This window comes from Myodes glareolus, chromosome 14 (assembly GCF_982192425.1).
Source record: "Myodes glareolus chromosome 14, mMyoGla1.1, whole genome shotgun sequence".
NCBI classification, from domain to species: domain Eukaryota; kingdom Metazoa; phylum Chordata; class Mammalia; order Rodentia; family Cricetidae; genus Myodes; species Myodes glareolus.
The window spans coordinates 70974361-70991768 of NC_142039.1; the positions used below are offsets into that span (position 1 = coordinate 70974361).

The 17408-nt window shown below is 54.4% G+C and overlaps 1 protein-coding gene across 9 annotated transcripts; it reads right to left on the bottom strand.

Moving 5' to 3' along the window:
* Nucleotides 1-955: 955 nt before the first annotated feature.
* On the bottom strand, nucleotides 956-16745 carry Pdlim7 (PDZ and LIM domain 7). Of its 9 annotated transcripts, none has more exons than XM_048447755.3 (14): nucleotides 16626-16739; nucleotides 15583-15688; nucleotides 12022-12173; nucleotides 11888-11918; nucleotides 11325-11443; nucleotides 10939-10959; nucleotides 10551-10687; nucleotides 10394-10430; nucleotides 9362-9429; nucleotides 8981-9215; nucleotides 7788-7968; nucleotides 1682-1802; nucleotides 1481-1596; nucleotides 956-1292 (listed from the first exon to the last, which is right to left on the bottom strand). In XM_048447755.3, exons 2-14 carry the CDS (start codon nucleotides 15676-15678, stop codon nucleotides 1206-1208), a joined length of 1401 nt encoding a protein of 466 aa, XP_048303712.3. In that variant the 5' UTR covers nucleotides 15679-15688; nucleotides 16626-16739; the 3' UTR covers nucleotides 956-1205. The 9 variants fall into 9 exon arrangements, with proteins under 9 accessions (XP_048303712.3, XP_087752745.1, XP_048303714.3 ...); XM_087896619.1 differs by lacking the exon at nucleotides 16626-16739 and adding an exon at nucleotides 15773-15915; XM_048447757.3 differs by lacking the exon at nucleotides 11325-11443 and having other exon boundaries at nucleotides 10943-10959; nucleotides 16626-16745.
* Between the last annotated feature and the right edge of the window lie 663 nt (nucleotides 16746-17408).

Sequence of the window (17408 nt, forward strand, 5' to 3'; positions counted from 1 at the left end):
CCAGAGAATCTGATGACCTCTTCTAGCCTCCAGGGTCACTAGGCATGCAAGTTGCATACATACATGCATGCATACAAGCCAACGTTCATACATAAAAATAACTCTTAAAAGGAAAAAAAAAGCTGGCGGTGGTGGTGCACACCTTTAATCTCAGCACTCAGCAGGCAGAGGCAGTGGAATCTGAGTTTGATTCCTGGTCTACAGTGTGAGTTCTGGGCCACACAAGAGAAACCCTGCCTTAAAAAAATAAAAATTGTATGCTAGAGATGGCTCAGTGGTTAAAGAGCACTGGCCCCTCTTCCAGAGGACCTGGGTTCAATTCCTTGCAATCACGTGGCAATTCACAGCTGTCTGTTGCTCCAGTTCTAGAGGATCTAACACCCTCACACAGACATACTTGCAGGCAAAACACCAATGCATATAAAATAAAGTTAAAAAAAAAAAAAAAGAATTGCAGGCACCTGGCAAGGTGGGTGGGATGATCATATGACGGGTAGGTAGCTTCTGGTACATACTAGATTCCTAGCAACATTGTCCAGGGATCCCTGCGGCTTGTCATGGGGTCCCGTCTCCAACACTGCCTTTCCCCGGAACCTCTGTGTTTACTCCATCCTCGGATATTTCAGACCCCTGTCTAGGGCTTGAGCCTGGCACTCTGGCTCCCATCTCCAGCAGATGACAGGCGGGTCACCTGGTAGTCACTGCTGGCCACATCCCACATCTGCACACCCACCCCCTACTACCTACTCTAACCTCCAAGGCAGGCCTGACCAGCAGCTTCCTTCCCAGCTGTGGGCACTGGACCCAGCACATGGGGTCCACACTGTACCGTCTTCCCAGTGACCATGCAGTTTCGACATTCACTAAGAGGCTCAGCTCCAAGAACCGTCTTAACCCCCGCCCTCCTTCTGTGCTTGAAGCCCTACCATTTCAGATGCAAAGGGGGAGGCAGACAGCTAGATACAGGTTTATTGTGGCACTGGAACCAGGCCTAGTACGACCAGCACCAGGGAGTGACGGTGGTGGAGGAAGTGAAGTAGGGGGATTGTGAAGAAGGTGAAACAGGATTCAGGGAACCCCAGGATCCGGCCAGGAGTTGGGGCTGGGACAACCACTGCCAGCCCTACCCAGAAATGTTGAGGGTGATCACTCTCGATTTTTCACCCCTCAGGCAGGGTGGGGTGGCAACAGTATGTGGAAGGCGCTCAGACGTGGGAGAAGGCATGGCTCTTGCAAAGGGGCTTGTCCTTCTTGGAGTAGAAGGTCTTTCCTTCCAGGTTGATTTGACAGATCTGGGGACAACGAAGGTCCAGTCACACGAGGCTGAGGGGAGTGGGAGAGGCCCTTTCCCAACCTGCCCTACATTCCTCAGGCAGGCAGGAGATGGGTGTGGGGTGGTGAGGTACACACACACACACACACACACACACACACACACACACACACACACACACACGTTGGGGGGGAGGGGCGTGCTTACTGCACAAACAAAGCATGTGTCATGCCAGCTGAAGCCCAGAGCTTCCAGGAAGCGGTCTCCAGCATCAATCTTGAAGTCACAGCCTCGACATTTTGTGCCAAACATCTTCTCATAGTCTGGAAACGGGGTGATAGAAAAGAGGGTCTGTAGTCACACTGCCCCCCACCAAGGCCCTCCTCGACTTCCTAGGCCACCGGATACCTCGCTCGCAGTAGGGCGCCCCTTCCTCCATGTAAAAGGCTCTGTTGCGAATAGGTGTCTTGCAGGCAGCGCAGGTGAAGCAATGCACGTGCCAGGTCATCTTCAGGGCATGCATGATCTCCTGGAAGAGGCCACAGTCGCCGTCAGGTTCAGCTCAGCCCCCAGAACACAGGAAAGCTGGCATGGGCCCTCCCACTGTGTGAAATATTACATTTACATATGTACAGCTCCCAGAGTCACTGCCAACTCTCCAAGTCCGCATGTATTAGGTCTCCTCAGACTTGCATGCCTCAAACAGCTCCCAGACTTTCTATCCCAAACCTGCTCCTCCCACAGTCAATCCTCCCATCTGTTCAGGCCAAAATCCACCTCCTCTCTCTCTTTTTTTTTTAAGTTGTCTCATGTAACCCTGGCTAGCTTTGAACTCCTGACGCTCTTCTCCACCTTCTGAGGGTGGGTTTTCAAGTGTGTGCCACCATGTCTGACTCAAAACTCCCCCTTTCTCTCACAGCCCACATCAGTGAGGACCGAAGGGTCCACCTTTGAGACACACCCAGCCTGGTAACAATTCAAAGGCCTGGTGGGTACAGAGTTCAAATGGCTTTTACAGCTTGTGAAGATCCTGTCTTTAAGAAAAGCCAAGCCCTGCGCAGGGTCCAGCAGTCAAGCCTGTCCTGTTCCCTCCCCTCACTCACACGCTGATCACGCCACACCAGCTTTTGCCTGTCACTGACACGCCAAGCACACCATGTTGGGGCTACACCCCAGCTATCCTTCTACCCACACAGGTCCTCTCCACCTGAAGTCTCCCCACCTCTGACTTTCTGTGTAGAAGTCATTCTTCCCATAGAGCCCACTCAAGACCAGTGACCACTCAATGTCACCTCTCCTACACCACATTGGCAGGGCCTCTCCCTCTACTGTCCTGGAATATTTACTTACTTGACTGACACCCTCCCTCTTCCCCATCCTTCTTAGACGCGGAAGACCCATTCTGTGAATGCATCTATTCCAAACGGTGCCTAACCCACTGTGGGTCCTCAGTGAACTTGACCCCAGAGGATGAGCTCTCCCCAGGGACAGACTGGCCATTCAGAGGCTGCATAGAGGCACTCGGCAAGAGCTTTATCCTCTTGTAAAACATGGCTACCTATCTTGGGAACTAAGTACCTGAACCCAGACTTGTTGAAGTGTTTAGAAAATGACCCCAGGTTTGCAGCAAGGGACCCCAGGTTCTTATAAGCCATATGGGCCCAAGTGGAGCCCGTGTCATTTGGGAATTACCAGGACTGATTCAAATGGTGGTTCTGACAGGTTTAGTCCAAATGCTGTGAAACCTTCTGTTTTTCTTGGTGTCCCTCGTGTGCTAGGCTACTCTACCACTGAACTATACCTAGCCTAGATCTGTAAATGATGCTCACTGACTCAGAAATACAAGTGTAGCCATGTAATTCTGGGGGACATCTTAGCTCTGGGGTGACAGTACCTCCGCACTATACAAAACTACACTGCCTAGTCATCTCTGTGTCTGGCATCTTACTGCCCTGGTCCCCCCCCCCCCCACACACACACAGCTTTCTGAAGCTCATAAGACCCACCTTCACTCCCTCCAACACTTATCCCTCACTTCTCTCAAGTGCCACCAGCAACATAAATGATCCTTCCACTTGTGGCCTTCTCTGAGGGAATTCCCCCTTATGCTTGCCTTCCTCTTGAGGCCACTCTCTGTTCACTAGCTCAAGTGTTTACTGACCACTGTCCACCATGGGGCACAGTCCTTAAATCAAACAGCTCTGCTATTGACTCAGAGTCCACAGCAAGGGGAGCAGGACGGGACAAGGGACACGGTACAGTGAGGTGACTGTGTGGAGGACGGTCTGATGGGAAGCTAGGCATTGGTGGAGAGGGCGGCGATGGCACACGTCTTTCAATCCTAGCACTGAGGATGCAGAGACAGGTGGATCTCGGAGTTTGAGGCCAGCCTGGTCTACAGAGTGAGTTCTAGGACAGCCAGGGTTACACAGAGAAACCCCATCTCAACAAATAAATAAGTAAATAAACAAATTAATTAATTAAAAGGTGTTCCTGGGTTTGGAGAAATGGATGTGCTCTCTTAATAAAGAGGACCCAAGTTTGGTTTCCAGCCCCCATTTTATGTCACCTGTATCTCCAGGTCCAGGGCATCTGACGCACTCCTCTGGTTTCTAAGGGCACTTGTCATCATTCATGGATACACACACCATTACAAAGTTTAAGAAAAATAAGAGGAGGATGAAGAGGTTCGTCAGGAAGTGACAGCTAAATCCCGGCTGAGGAAGAAGGGCAGTGCTAAGAGGATCTAGGATGCAGAGGTGCTGCGGGAGAGGGGACCCCCCCACTCTGACAATGCTGACATCATCTGAGGTTTGTGCTGCTATCCGACTCCTGCGTGTGGGTATGGAGTCAGGAGCAGGGAGGATTTAGGGCCCTTACTAGAACACCGGGAAGACTGATGAGGTCACTTTTATCCCTGGTAGGGTAAGTTCCTTCCTTTCAGGCAACTGATGAAACTATGTGGCCACCTAAAATAAAGGTTTTGTTTCCCAGTCTCCCTTGCAGCTAGGTGTGGTACTGACTGTCCATGCTGAGAACGGCTGGACAACAAAATGAAATAGCCTCAGTCTACCCTTCAGTCCCAGGCCATCTCTGGGTGAAGCTGCTAAGAGTTTTCTATTCCTCACTAATCTGAGTGTCACACTGTGGACTCTGGCCACATCCAGCAGCCTTGCCTCTGTATCCAGAGAGGAGGAAGCAGAAAGCAGAGAGAGCTCAAGCTGGCAGAAAAGGCACTGGAGGAGCCCTGGGCTCAATATCACACTTTTTGTTTGTTTGGTTCCTCAAGACAGGGTTTCCCTGTGGCTTTGGAGCCTGTCCTGGAACTATGGAACTAGCTCTTGTAGACCAGACTGGCCTCACAGAGATCCACCTGCCTCTGCCTCCCAAGTGCTGGGATTAAAGAGGTGTGCCACCATCACCCGGCTCTCAACTTCATACTCTTGCCACTTTCTAGGCTTCAGTTTCCATAGTGTGGAATATAAACCCACTCAGGTTGTTGACCGTACCTGCCTTGCTCCCCGTCTTGAGCCCAGGATACCTACAGTTCCCTCTTCCCCAATGAGAGCGCCTGGGAGTGGGCTCCCCTTGGGTCACAGACTAGATCTGCCTGCCAGGTTTACACTCTTGCTACACATACCAATGAAGTCTCAAGTCCTGTTTTGATGGTAGCCAGGCTTGTGCAGAGAAAACCTGGTTGGATTATGCTCTTGTGTTTAGCCTTTGAGGGACAAACAGGGTTTGCATAAAATGTTTCAAGTACTGGCATGTTATCTTCCAGTCTCAGTGTGGTAGACACTGGGCTGGCTTCTCGTGGCTTTGAACACTCCCTTCACTTCTGCTGGCAGCTGCAACCCAAACTGGACAGCGAAAGCACAAGTGGCCCTCAGAGTCCTCAGGTCCAGTCTGCGGCTTTGATCAACAACGAATCAATACTTGGGAAGCCTGAACTGAACAGATGCAGACACAGACTTTTTGCTTTTGTTTTTTTCTTTTGTTTTGAAGACAAGGTTTCTCTGTGTAACAATCCTGGCTGCCCTGAACTCACTCTGTAGACCAGGCTGCCTCAAAAACAGATCCACCTGTTTCTGCCTCCCGAGTGCTGGAATTAGTACAGCCTGTATAAATGCTACTTCTTGTTCTTGTCATTATTCCTTAAACAATACAGTGTAACAACTTTCTATATTACATTTATATTTTATCGGGGACTATAAATGATCTAGAGATGGGCTGAAGTATAAAAGAGGACGTGCATTGGTCACATGCGAGTGATGCTACTTTAAGTAGGGGAATTGAGCACCAGTACCTATGGGGTCTGCGACCAACCTCCCTCCCACCATGGCCAGCTAGTGTGACAAGCATACTGGGTTTCCTACTTCCCATGTAGTCAAGGGGAACGGATAGCATTTCTAGCCAATAACGGAAGTCGGTTTGTATTTTTTGGGTTCAAATGCCAAACCTTACAAGCAAGGAGTAGGTTTGATCCCAGCACACCCTACCCCACTAGAAGAACAGTATTTTTCTCGTCTCTCCTGCCTGGGCCTCAGAAGTCACCTAACAAGCATTATAGAATACCAGGCACCCCTGAGTATCACTCGGGCCCAGGAATTCTTTTGACTGAAATCAATAACCCTATTTCTAGCAGTGCAATGGTCTTTTCTGTTACTGCAGCCAAACGCAGTCCCGGCTGGAGCAGCAGCTGTCTCAACCACTTCCCTTCTTAGGGTAATATCAGCCTGACTGTATTTCAGGGCACTACCCATCCCTCGGTCACCACAGTTCAGATGGAGCTCCAAGCCACCTGTCAGACAGCTACGGGGGTAGGCAGCCTCCAGCCCCAGGCAATCAGACACGGGGAACTTGACGTGACTCAAGCTAAGCGGATGAGCGGCATCAGAACCTCAGGGCACCAGGAGGACTGAGGTGTTGTCTCTACTGCGGAGCTAACCTGGGAAAATGGAACCTTCTCCAGAGAAGAGCATGCTGGGAATGAATCAAGTCAACAAAAGTAAAAACAGGCAAACTCAGGAGACCACAGTGTTTGGCTGTGCCTGAAGTTAGCATCTTACAGTCCCTGGCTGTCCTGGAACTCCCTTTGTAGACAGTCTGGCCTTGAACTCACAGAGAGCCACTTGTCTCTGCCTCCTAAGTGCTGGGATTAAAGGTGTGTTTCTGGCTCTTGGGCTTTTTTTTTTTAAGGATTTATTTATTTATTACATATACAGTTTTATGACTGCACACCAGAAGAAGGAACCAGATCTCATTATAGATGGTTGTGAGCCACCATGTGGTTGCTGGGAATTGAACTCAGGATCTCTGGAAGAGCAGCCAATGCTCTTAACCTCTGAGCCATCTCCCCAGTTCTTTTCTGCTTTTTTTGAATGGAGTTTGGTCTTTCAGGTTGGAGAGGTGGTTCAGTGGTTAAGAGCACTTGTTGCTCTTGTAGAGGACCCTGGTTTGGTTTCCAGCACTCACATGGTAAGTCACAACCACTTGTAACTCCAATTTCAGGGACACTGTCTTTCTGACCTCTGAGAGCACCAGGCATGAATGTGATGTACACACATATATACAGGCAAAGTACTCAATGCCCATAAAATAAATACACCAAAATTTAAAAAAAAAAAAAAAAGTTGGTCTTTTAAGACTATCCTGGCTAGTTGGGTGGTGGTGATGCAAACCTTTAATCCTAGCACTCGGGAGGCAAAGGCAAGCAGATCTAGGAGTTTGAGGCCAGTCAGCTCTACCGAGCAAGTTCCAGGACAGCTAGGGCTGTTAGAAAGAGAAATCCCATTTCAAACAAACAAACAAACAAACAAACAAACAAAAAATGGATCCAGGCTGGTATAAACTGAAGCCATTTCTAAAATGTTTTTTGTTTTCTCCAGGCAGAGTCTCACCATGTAACCCAGACTGGCCTATTACCCATAATCCTCTCGCCTCTGCTTTCCAAGTGCTGGGATTAGGAGCAAATGTCACCATGTCTGATGAGGCTATTTGTACACAGAACGGAACCAGGGCCTTGTTCATGCTATGCAAGTCTCCACCACTGAACTACAGTCTCGGCTGTTAGGTTGTTAGGATCCTGGAGATTCATGCTGAGAGCCCCACACTGAACAATGCTGACAGGTCAACGTTTGCTTTCTTGCCTGCCCACCTGCCCTCCTGCCCACCTACCCTCCTGCCCACCTGCCCTCCTGCCCACCTGGCCCTCCTGCCCACCTGCCCTCCTGCCCACCTGCCTTCCTGCCCACCTGCCCTCCTGCCCACCTGGCCCTCCTGCCCACCTGGCCCTCCTGCCCACCTGCCCTCCTGCCCTCCTGCCCACCTGCACTCCTGCCCTCCTGGCCCTCTGCCCTCCTGCCCTCCTGCCCTCCTGCCCTCCTGCCCTCCTGCCCACCTGCCCTCCTGCCCACCTGCCCTCCTGGCCTCCTGGCCTCCTGGCCTCCTGGCCTCCTGGCCCTCCTGCCCTCCTGCCCTCCTGCCCTCCTGCCCTCCTGCCAGCCCCACTCACTCCAGTGATCTTCTTCTTGCATTTGGCACAGCTGGGTGCATAACGCACATCATAGCAGGAGGGGCAAAAGACAGCCCCCTTCTCCTCGAAGAAGCCACCCTCTTCCAGAACCTTTCCACACTGGCTGCACACAAATTCTTCAGGGTGGTATGCGTGGCCCAGCGCTACCAGGTAGCGGCCCCTGCAGGGAGACGGCATGAACGCAAATGAGGTAGGCACTCCAGGAGGAAGACAGGCCTGGTTTCTCCATACAGTAGAGGGACCAAACGTAAGGGCAACCTCTCTTGACGATGGAAGCTGTTCTGGTGCCCTGGTTTGGGAGGGAGCTTGAGACTACCAAGACACTCCTGAGGGCGGGGACTAGTGTCCAGTGCGAAGATGAACCTTCAACAGATCCTGGTGAACACCATTCTGCTTGCCTGTTCCATTTTGCCTTAGCTGGGGCCTGGAGGCCCTAGATAAATGGAGGGGATATTTTACAAATTCTTTGCCTAAGGGCTGATGGGAGACAAGAGCAGCCCACCAGGGCCAACTAGGAAGGTTCTAGAATCTGGCTCTGAAGGACTGTGTGACTTGGCTGTGCTCCAGGGAGCAGTGAACAGAGGGAGGTACCTGTGGCCAATTGGTTCTGAGAGCAGCAGCTTAGTGGAGCCCAAGCATGAGGGGGAAGCAGCAGACAGGGAGGCCTTCTTTATCCCGAGTGTGGCAAAGTGAGAGGCACAGCTTCAGAGTGCTGCTGGCACCTCCCTGCTCTCACTGCTACAGACTGGTGTGCATGTGGTAGGAAGTGTAGGATTAAGAACCTGAGGATCGGGGGCTGCAGGGATGGCTCAGCAGTTAAAAGCACTTGCTGCTCGTCCACAGGACCCAGCTTTGTGTCCCAGCACCCACATGAAGGCTCACAGCCTTCTATAACTCCGTCCAGTTTTCCAGGGAATTTCAACGTCCTTTTCTAAAGGACCAGTGGGCACCAGGCATGCAAGTGGTGCACAGATACACACACACAGGCTACACGGTCATATGAAAAGCAAAGTAAATTTAAAAAGATCTGAGGTTCCACGCTAGATCCCGCATCCCGCCTGCTTCAACCAAATTCTTCATTCTCTCAGAGTAGCAGCTGTTTAGGTGGATAAAACAAGCCAGGACCAGGTTGCAGCAGTGCAGGAAAGACCAGAGTTGGGGGGAACACTCACCGGATGATCTTGTGGCACTGGTGGCAGACGGGAGTCTTGCCATTATTGCTGCCCCCTCCTGCGCCCCCTCCAGCTGCGGCCTGCACTATGGACGTGCGGTTCTGCAGAGGCGTGGGTGTGGCTGGCTGGCTATGCCGGGTCAACACTGTGCTAGTTTTGTCTGGGGCATAGCGCTCAGCAAATGCTGGGTCCACGGCCCAGGGTGGGCGGCTGGTAGGGCTGGGGGTGGTGGGGCCTGACAGCCAAGGAAAGTAGACTCAGAGGGGTACTCAGGGAGCCCAAAGTGCAGAGGGTAGAGCCCAGGGTCGCCTACAAAAGCCCACCACCCCTATGATCGTGGAGGCTACCCACCCTTCTTCAGACCCAAGCCCACTTTCTTACCAGGCCAGGGCTCCTGGGGTATAGCTGAGGCTGGGGCTGGGGCTGGGGCTTCTGTCCTGGGCACCTGGCTGCAAGATCTGCTATTCAAGGCCCTGCCTGGCTGAGGCTCTGGGCATGGTCCCACCCCCTAACTTCAGTTGTGGTGGCCCCATGGGTGTAGCTTGAGTGCATGAGAGACGCTGGGGTGGATTCCGGGTCCCTCCGGGGTACAGGTAGGAAGGGGTGCTTCCCCTAAGTAGGTTAGAGCTATCTGGTCTGCTGTGTTGAGCGAGGGAGCAGGACGGGGGTCCTGCTCCTATGGCAGCCTTCGGGTCTCCTCCCATACGGGAGAACCACGGTATAGCACCATCATCTTTGTTAGGTACTTCCTCCCACCGAGAAGCAGACCACAGGACCCACGCCAAGTCTAAACCACTTAACATCCCGTACACAAACACATAACCAGACCCAACAAGACAGAAGACAGAGGCAAAGGAAGCAGGGCTGAGAACGTTTATTTTCATGCTCAAGGCAGTGCAGACCTGGCAGACAGTAGTACCATAGGGCCAAGAGGGAAGGCAGTGTCAGACGGAGCCAGGCCCTGTGCCAGGCGGGCTTGCCAGGACCAGGCCAGAAGGAGGTTCAGGTCAGGAACATGAAAGCGGTAGGCAAAAGCTTGGGGCACCAATGGGGTGCCCTGGGAGGGAGTAGCAGAGAAAGGACAGCAGAGGGCAGCAGGCTGGCAAGGGCCAGGCTACGACTGCACGTTGAGCACGTGGGCAGAGCGCTGGTGGTGCCAGTCCCGGAGGCGCGTATAGCGTGGGCTCTGTAGCTCCAGGACATACTTTTCCCTGAGGGGCAGAGAGAGAGAGAGAGAGAGAGGAGGAGGAGGAAATGAAAGGAAGGAGAGATGGAAGGGAGGCAGGGAGGATGGAGGGAAGGAAAGGCGGGAGAGAAGAGAGCCCTGGCAGGGGAAGGCGGGAGCAGATGCGGGCAGTGGCTGGAACGGAAGAGTGGGAAGTTAGGGAGAGGGGCTAGTGCCCAAGCTTTTACCTTGACTTCTTCATGTATTCCTCATCCGGGTCTTGCACTGAGAGGATAGAGGCAGGCATTGACCAAGAGAAACAACCGTCACCCAGCCTCGAGTCCTGGCAGAGTCAGGCCTAGGCTAAGGCCCAGAGAGTCCGCCCTGACCTGGGCCAGCACTTACTGAACTCTGTGCCCGTGAGGTGGGCAAGGATGCGGAAGGAGCGGGATTGGCCTGTCCCCGGCCGTGGCCGCCAGTCTTCGGTGTCCTCCATCAGCCGCTGCTTGCTGGCATCGGGGACCAGCTGTCTGAGCAACTGTCTGTGGGAAGGGTGTGGCTCAGAACCTCTGGTTCCGGTGAGCACCAGGGGCAGCCCTTCCCAGGATCTGATGTGAATGGGTTACAGTGACAGGTGAGAGAGGGGAAGGGTGAGGGGGTGGGGCAAAGGGCCCTGCTGGATAGGTGGGTGGGTAGGGAAAGGAGAGCTAGGAGGAGGGTAGCCAGGGCAGGGAGGGGCTACCACCCAAGGTGCCAAAAGGAAGGAAAAAAGTGAGAGGAAGAGGGGGCTCACTGACTTGTCAGGGGTCTGCACCTGTGAAGGAAATAAGACAGATAGACAAATAAAGGGACAGACACGGGAGAAGAAAGATGGGGGAGATCAGAGCAGTGGAGAGGGAGGCAAGGTGGCCATGAGTGTCTGAGACTCAGCCTGGCCCAATACCACATCCCAACCCCAGACTGCCCAGGAGGGCAGAGCCTGTGCAAGAGCAACAGCCATAGGTGGGGCTCTATGCCCACAGTCCTACCCAGCCGCCAGGGACTGCTGCCACACGGTTAAGGGGCTGGGGTACAGCACAGACTGAGCAGTAGCGGGCAGCTTGTGTGTGCTTGTGACAGGGCTAGACAGTGTGGACCACAGACAGGAGTGAGTGGGCGAGTGGGTGGGGGCTGACATACCCATTCTGCTGCGGGGTGCTGTCAGTAGGTGGGGGTGCCCCAAAGGGCCGGGCCGTCTTGTTGAGGGAGGCGCTTGGTGCAAAAGTATACCTCGGGGGGTCGGCGGGAGGGGTCAGGGCCTGGGCAGAGACAGAGCCGGGCAGGGTGGGTGGGAGTGGGGGCTGAGGTGGGAGCAGAGTCACCACCACCAAGGACAGTGACAGGTCCAGCTCCACTTACACATCTGGCCAGAGGCTAAGGGTGGAGGGGTAACTATGATTTCAAGGGGCCCATTTGGAAGTGATGAACTCAACCCACTCTGTGCCAAGGGAGACCAAGGATGGGCAGGCGCACACAGCACAGGCTCGTGGGAAGAAGCAGGCAGACAGACAGGCAGGCACGTGTGCGCCCAGACCGTGCGGCAGCTCCTAGCTCCACTCTCAGTTCCCACATACTGCCCATACTGGCATCTGCCCTCTGCCCTTAACCAGGAAGAGGGTACCAAGGCTGGGTCAGGGAGGGCAGGTCAGCCATTAGTCCAAGCCCCTCCCTTCCTCAGCCTAGATATTGCCCGCACAACCTACCTTCTGGGGTTTGCTCTGAACAGGCTGGGCTCTGGAGAAGAAGAGAAAGGGGTGATGGCAGGTGGGCCAGACCAGAGATGCCCTCACCCCTTCATCCTGTCTCACCCCCAACTCCTCATCCCCCACCCCCGTACCTGCTAAGACCCAGGCTGAGGCGCTCCCCACAGGCACGGATCTTGTTCTGGGCCTCAATGTGTGTGAGGTTCCCTGCGTTCTCGCCATCGATGCTCAGCACCCAGTCTCCCACGGCCACACCAGCCTGTGCAGCTTTGCCTCCAGGAGTGAGCTGGGGGGAGGAACGGTCAGAGGCCCATGGGCACATGCACACCCAAGCTGCACAACTGACCATTCCACAGCTTGATTGTCTGTTCTCCTCTGTGACCCTCCCTCACAGTCCAGACACAGCTGGCAGACAGCCACCTTGAGGCTAAAGGCCACACTTGCAAGCTAGGACCACAGCCTTTGAGGTCTCTGTTGGTCTGCTTGATGGGCTCTTTCTTTCACTCACCGGATTGCCCTCCACGGATGGCTACCCATCTGAGTTGCTAAGACTAGGCTACAAAGGCCTAGTAGGTTTGATCAGCGTTACCTGTATCAGGGTCCTGAGCCACTACTCGCAGGCCCCGCTCCCCAGTTCCTTCCCCAGGCACTGACTGCCTTCATAAATGTACTCTTGCTCTCACGGCTGCATACTCTTTTGTTTTGTTTTGTTTTTTGTTTGTTTGTTTTGTTTTGTCAGCCAGTGCTGGCGACCACCATTCCACCAGGCCTACTACATTCCCCCATTTGCCACCCAAACCAGAAAATTCCCAACTCAAAGCCAAAAGGACTGGAGACATGGTAGTCATCCAGAGGTCTGAGATCAAGGGCCACTGGTCCATCTGGCAAAGGGTCAGGCACCACACAGAGCAGACTGAGTTTACACTTCACAGGTAGTAGGAAAAGTGGGGTGCAGGCTGTCAGAGGCCCCAGCAGGTTCCTCAGGTGAGCTCCTGCAGTGTGGACTGAAGCAGAGGGAAAGCGGAGAGGTTCTGGGGACGCTAAGGACAGTCTCTGACTCAGAGATTACAGACACTAGGACAGAAGGGGAGCTGGACTTGACAGCTCTATTCTGTGCCTGAAGGGGAGGTGAGCAGAGGAGAGAGAGGGTGAGTCACAGCCCTTTCTTTACCTGCTAACAACCGGTAAGAATAGCAACTCCCAGAACACCTAGGGTTGACACCGCATCTCCCAGCATGCTTGCAGAGGAGTCTGGGGACACACCCTGCTCACACTCAGAAAAGACACAGCACCGCCAACACCCGAACTCAAGTCATGCAGCCAGCAACAGCTGCAACCAGGGTTTGGTTCTCCACCAGAACAGGGCACCTAGGCTGTGCAGGAGTCACAGGTGAGGGGAGCTCCCCATAAAGACTCTGGGGAGCTGGGCGGTGGTGACACACTCCTTTAATCCCAGCACTCAGGAAGCAGAGGCCAGTCTGATCTACACAGTGAATTCCACAACAGCCAAGACTATAAAGAGACCCTGTCTCAAAATAAATAAATTAATTTTTTAAGAAATTAAAAAAAAATTAGGTACCAGGCCTAGCACTGTACACCCGCAATGCCAACACTCGGGCACGCTGAGCAAGACTGGCAGTTCAATTCCAGACCTTGTCTGAAAAGAGACTCCTTCATGCCTTAGCTAATTTGGGGTCTTCACACCCCTCTCACCTTTATTTCACTCCCATCAGTGCCTTATAATGGGGACAGGGAAGTGACTCCCCAAAGGGGAAGTGACTTGCATATGGTCATGGTGAGTCAACCGATAGATGGAAACCTGGTTTAGCCACTCCTTCCTATACAGGCTGTTTCCTGAGAGGTGTGGGGTGAGACTGAGGTGCGGGGGGGGGGGGTCTTCTGAGGAGGAGCAATTGGCCCCTTAGAAAGGAGTGGAGGAGTGAGGAGGGCAGGAGGAAGCATTTGAGGGGTCAGACAGCAGGCAGAGTGGGAGAAGGCAACATCGGGAAGGGTCCTTTGGGAAAGGTGGCTAGTGAGATTAAGGAGGGAAAAAGCAGGGGACTGGACAGTGTTACAGATGTGGGTGAGTCAGCCTGGGAGCTCCATGGAGCAGCCCAACCCCCAAATCCCAGACATTACCTCATTTTCCAAGCCTGGGCCCACAGCCAGCCCTAGCCCCTCCTACCTCCCTCTACTCTGGGGTCAGGGGAGGGATAGCGAGCAGGCTGGCCCAATTTAGAAAAGCCCACCCCACCCATCAGGGCCCCATTCCAGGGCAGGGCTCAGCTGGTGGCCCCACCCACACGTTAAGGCTGCTGACAAAGGAGCTCAGGGACCAGAGTGCCCCCAACAGGCAACATCTCCGAGGCCATCATTACCGAGGAAGAAACCAAAACCTACACCACACTGGCCAGCACTTTCCCAGAGGGGAAGAAGATGTAGGATGTATGTGTGGGGGAAGGGTCCATTGCTCTTAGTCACCCTGCTGGTCGGGGCAGATTCCAAGACAGCCCCAGGGAAGGGTCCTGGGAAGAAGACAGCCTGTATGCCTGCCTGCCTGCCTTCCTGCCTACCCTGAAGGATCCTGGGGAGAATGCAGTCTGAATGCCTGCCTGCCCTGGTCACCATGTCTGGCTCCCACAGAGATGCAGCCTTGACATCCCTCTCAGGCTGAGCAGTGCTGGGAAATTCTCAGGCCCTTCTGGGTTGGGCTTGCCCTGGGTTTCCTGCCAACAGCTGCCTGCCTACTCCATGGCTGGGTGGGCCTTCCTAGGCAGGCGGATATCAGGGCAGGAAGTCCCTGCCCCCTTTTTGACCCTCTAGGTCAGTCAGAGATACCAAGTTGGCGTGCTGCCTCACCCGCTCTGGCACAGTTGGTTTTAAGTCCTACTGACACAATGACTGATGGATGGATCAGGTGAGGGGCCCACCAATGGGACTGAGGGGCCTAGACCTAGGCCAACCCTTTTGGGTTCTGTTGACTAGCCACTGTTGGCCATCCCAGCTGGGGCTGCATTCTTGGGCTTATAAGGCAATCCCCCTGCCACAGGGAGGAGTCAGCCCCAGCCCAACCCCCCATCAGACAGAGGAATGGGAACAAGAATCCAAGAGGCCAGCCTCACTACACCTCTGCTTAGGGTCAAAGGTCACTACAGACTGACTAGAACCAGCAGACTGAGACTCGGGTCCTCACTCAGCTTGGGAAGAGATCCTCTTCCTTAAACTTACAGAAGGGACAAGCCGTTTTGTGCCTCAATTCATATCCTTGCTCTGCCAGAGACTTGCTGAATGAGCTCCTCCATCCCTCCAAGTTCTGTCACTTGGCAAAGCAGGATGACAATTGCCATCCTTGGAGAGCAGTGACATTAAAGTTAGGTGCTGCTTGGCACCTGGCTCCACACGCTGCTCTCCAAGCTAAGACACTTCTTGGAGACATCAGCCGGGATCCCATACTGCAGAATCGGTTTCTCCTTGGCACGCACAGATTGCCAAGGGGGCTTGGTGGAATAGCACAGCTGGGGGCTGGGGCTCCTCTGCTACTGACCACCTAGTTGGGAGTCCCTGGAACAAGTGTCTATTTGGATCAAGATAGTCCTGTCCCGTTGGCCCCAGCATGCTCCTATAATTCCCATCATTTCCCGAACACAAGAGCACCCAAGAACCCTTGGGGAGTACATTCCCCAGTTTAGGCTCACCCGAGAGATGGAGAGGGGCACATTGAAGTCCTTGCCCCCTTGCAGCCGGAAGCCCCAAGGTGCTGGTCCCTCCAGCACTACCTTGAAGGAATCCATGGTGTCTGTTCTGTGAGGGAAAGGGAGAACGTGAGCTTCAGCACTGCAAACTGGCGGGCAGGTCCAGATCTCATCACTAGCGTTGCCCAGGTACCAGAAAGCACAGGCGGCCGCTCAGCATACACAGGCAGGTATCTGGTCGGGTTTGGCGGGGCTCCTGGCAGGCAGACCTCACAGGCAACAGGCAAGTCAGCTCCCCACCCTGCCCCCTGCTACCGGGAGGGTGAGGAAAGTCCTCATCAAGCTCGACTGCTTTTCTCTTCCAGGGGTGGGCTGTGGGGCTAATTGGCACTGCTTGGCCCAAGCTAACCTGGAATCTCAGGAGGGCAGTAGGGTGAGTCAGGGGCCAGCTCCCCCTCCTTTCCCGGGTCCCAGCAGGCCGCTGGAGCCTGCTCGGACTATATAAGGCTTGTAAGCTGACACTGTGGAGAGCCCGTGGAGGGAGCACTTTAGGGGCTCAGGATGTGAGGGGGAGGGGTGGAGAAGGAGACCGCTGGAGTGGGTTCTAGCCATTTTTGGGACAGGTCGAGGCTGCAGGCAGCCAGGGCGGGACCCCTGGGCACAGCAAGGGGGGGAAGAAGATGGGTACTGGCTCTGTGGAGAGTGACGGGGTCAAGTCCCTAACGCGAAGCCAGGGACGGGATTCTTTATGGAAGTCAGAGAAAGTAGTGCCACCCACGCACGAAGCTTCCTCCCTTCCCAACGTGACTCTGTTTCCCCTCGTCTCCCGCCCCAGCCCGGCGCTTGGCCGCGTCCCCACCGCACACGGTGGCGCAGGCGCCAATCAGTCCCACTTCGCCGCAGGAAGGCGGGGGCGGAGGCTGCGGCCGAAGCTAACCGAGGGAATCTGGCACAGGCCACGACCGCCCACGCCCTCACCAGCACCTCAGAAGGTCAAGGGACCCCACGGACTGCAGCCCACGAAGTCCCCTCGCGGCCGCCCGTACCTGAGCGCCCAGCTGGGCCGCTGCTCCGCAGCCTCCCGGAGCCGCGCTGGGATCCGCCGCTGCGCTCTGACCCCGCCTCCGCGGACGCCACGCAATTTGAGCCCGCGGAAGGGGGCGGAGCCCTAGGCCACGCCCTCCTCAGGCCACGCGAGTGGACATCCCGGGGTCGGTAGGAGGACCCACCCGGTCTATAAGCCTTGAGTCTCCGGGAGAGGCAAGGACAGATCGGGCATTTACCCGGGCACTTACTCTCTCGAGCCCAATCAACGCCCAGCCTGCGCCCTGCTCCAGGCTCTCACCCAAGCCCCTTGCGCCTCCCACTGGCGACAGAGAAGAAAAAGCAACCTTTTAAAACACCCAGGTTTTGGTGGTCTCTCTCTCCTTGTTCTCCCTTTGTGGGGGAAAATGGCCTCATAACACCCTTCTGTCAGGGATAATGTAGGGGTCAATATGGACGGCACCATCAGAGATTTTGGACTGCCTAAATTCCAGGGAATGGAGCGAGACAGGGTAGTTTCAAGTTAGCTTTCCGAGGGTTGGGGATGTAGCTCAGTGGTAGAGCACCTGCTTAACTTGTCGGAGGCCCTTGGTTCAATCCCCAAAACCAATCAACCAAAGTGAGGCTCGCAGGACAATCTGGAAGCCAATAAAGAAGTGAGTAAGTGAGTAAATAGTAAGAGCCGACAGTCTCTGTTGTCCCAGCAACAGAGTTGGAGAGGGCCCCTTGATCCACTTGGGGCCTGGCAGTGTGAGTCCATCCAGACAGAACCAACAGTCCACGGT

Coding starts and splice junctions, on each gene's coding strand:
- Pdlim7 (XM_048447755.3), bottom strand. CDS start 15,678: ATGGATTCCTTCAAGGTAGTGCTGGAGGGACCAGCACCTTGGGGCTTC. Junction 11,444..11,887: donor TTCAGAGCAAACCCCAGAAG/GTAGGTTGTGCG, acceptor GTCTCTGCCCAG/GCCCTGACCCCTCCCGCCGA. Junction 1,293..1,480: donor ACACATGCTTTGTTTGTGCA/GTAAGCACGCCC, acceptor CGTTGTCCCCAG/ATCTGTCAAATCAACCTGGA.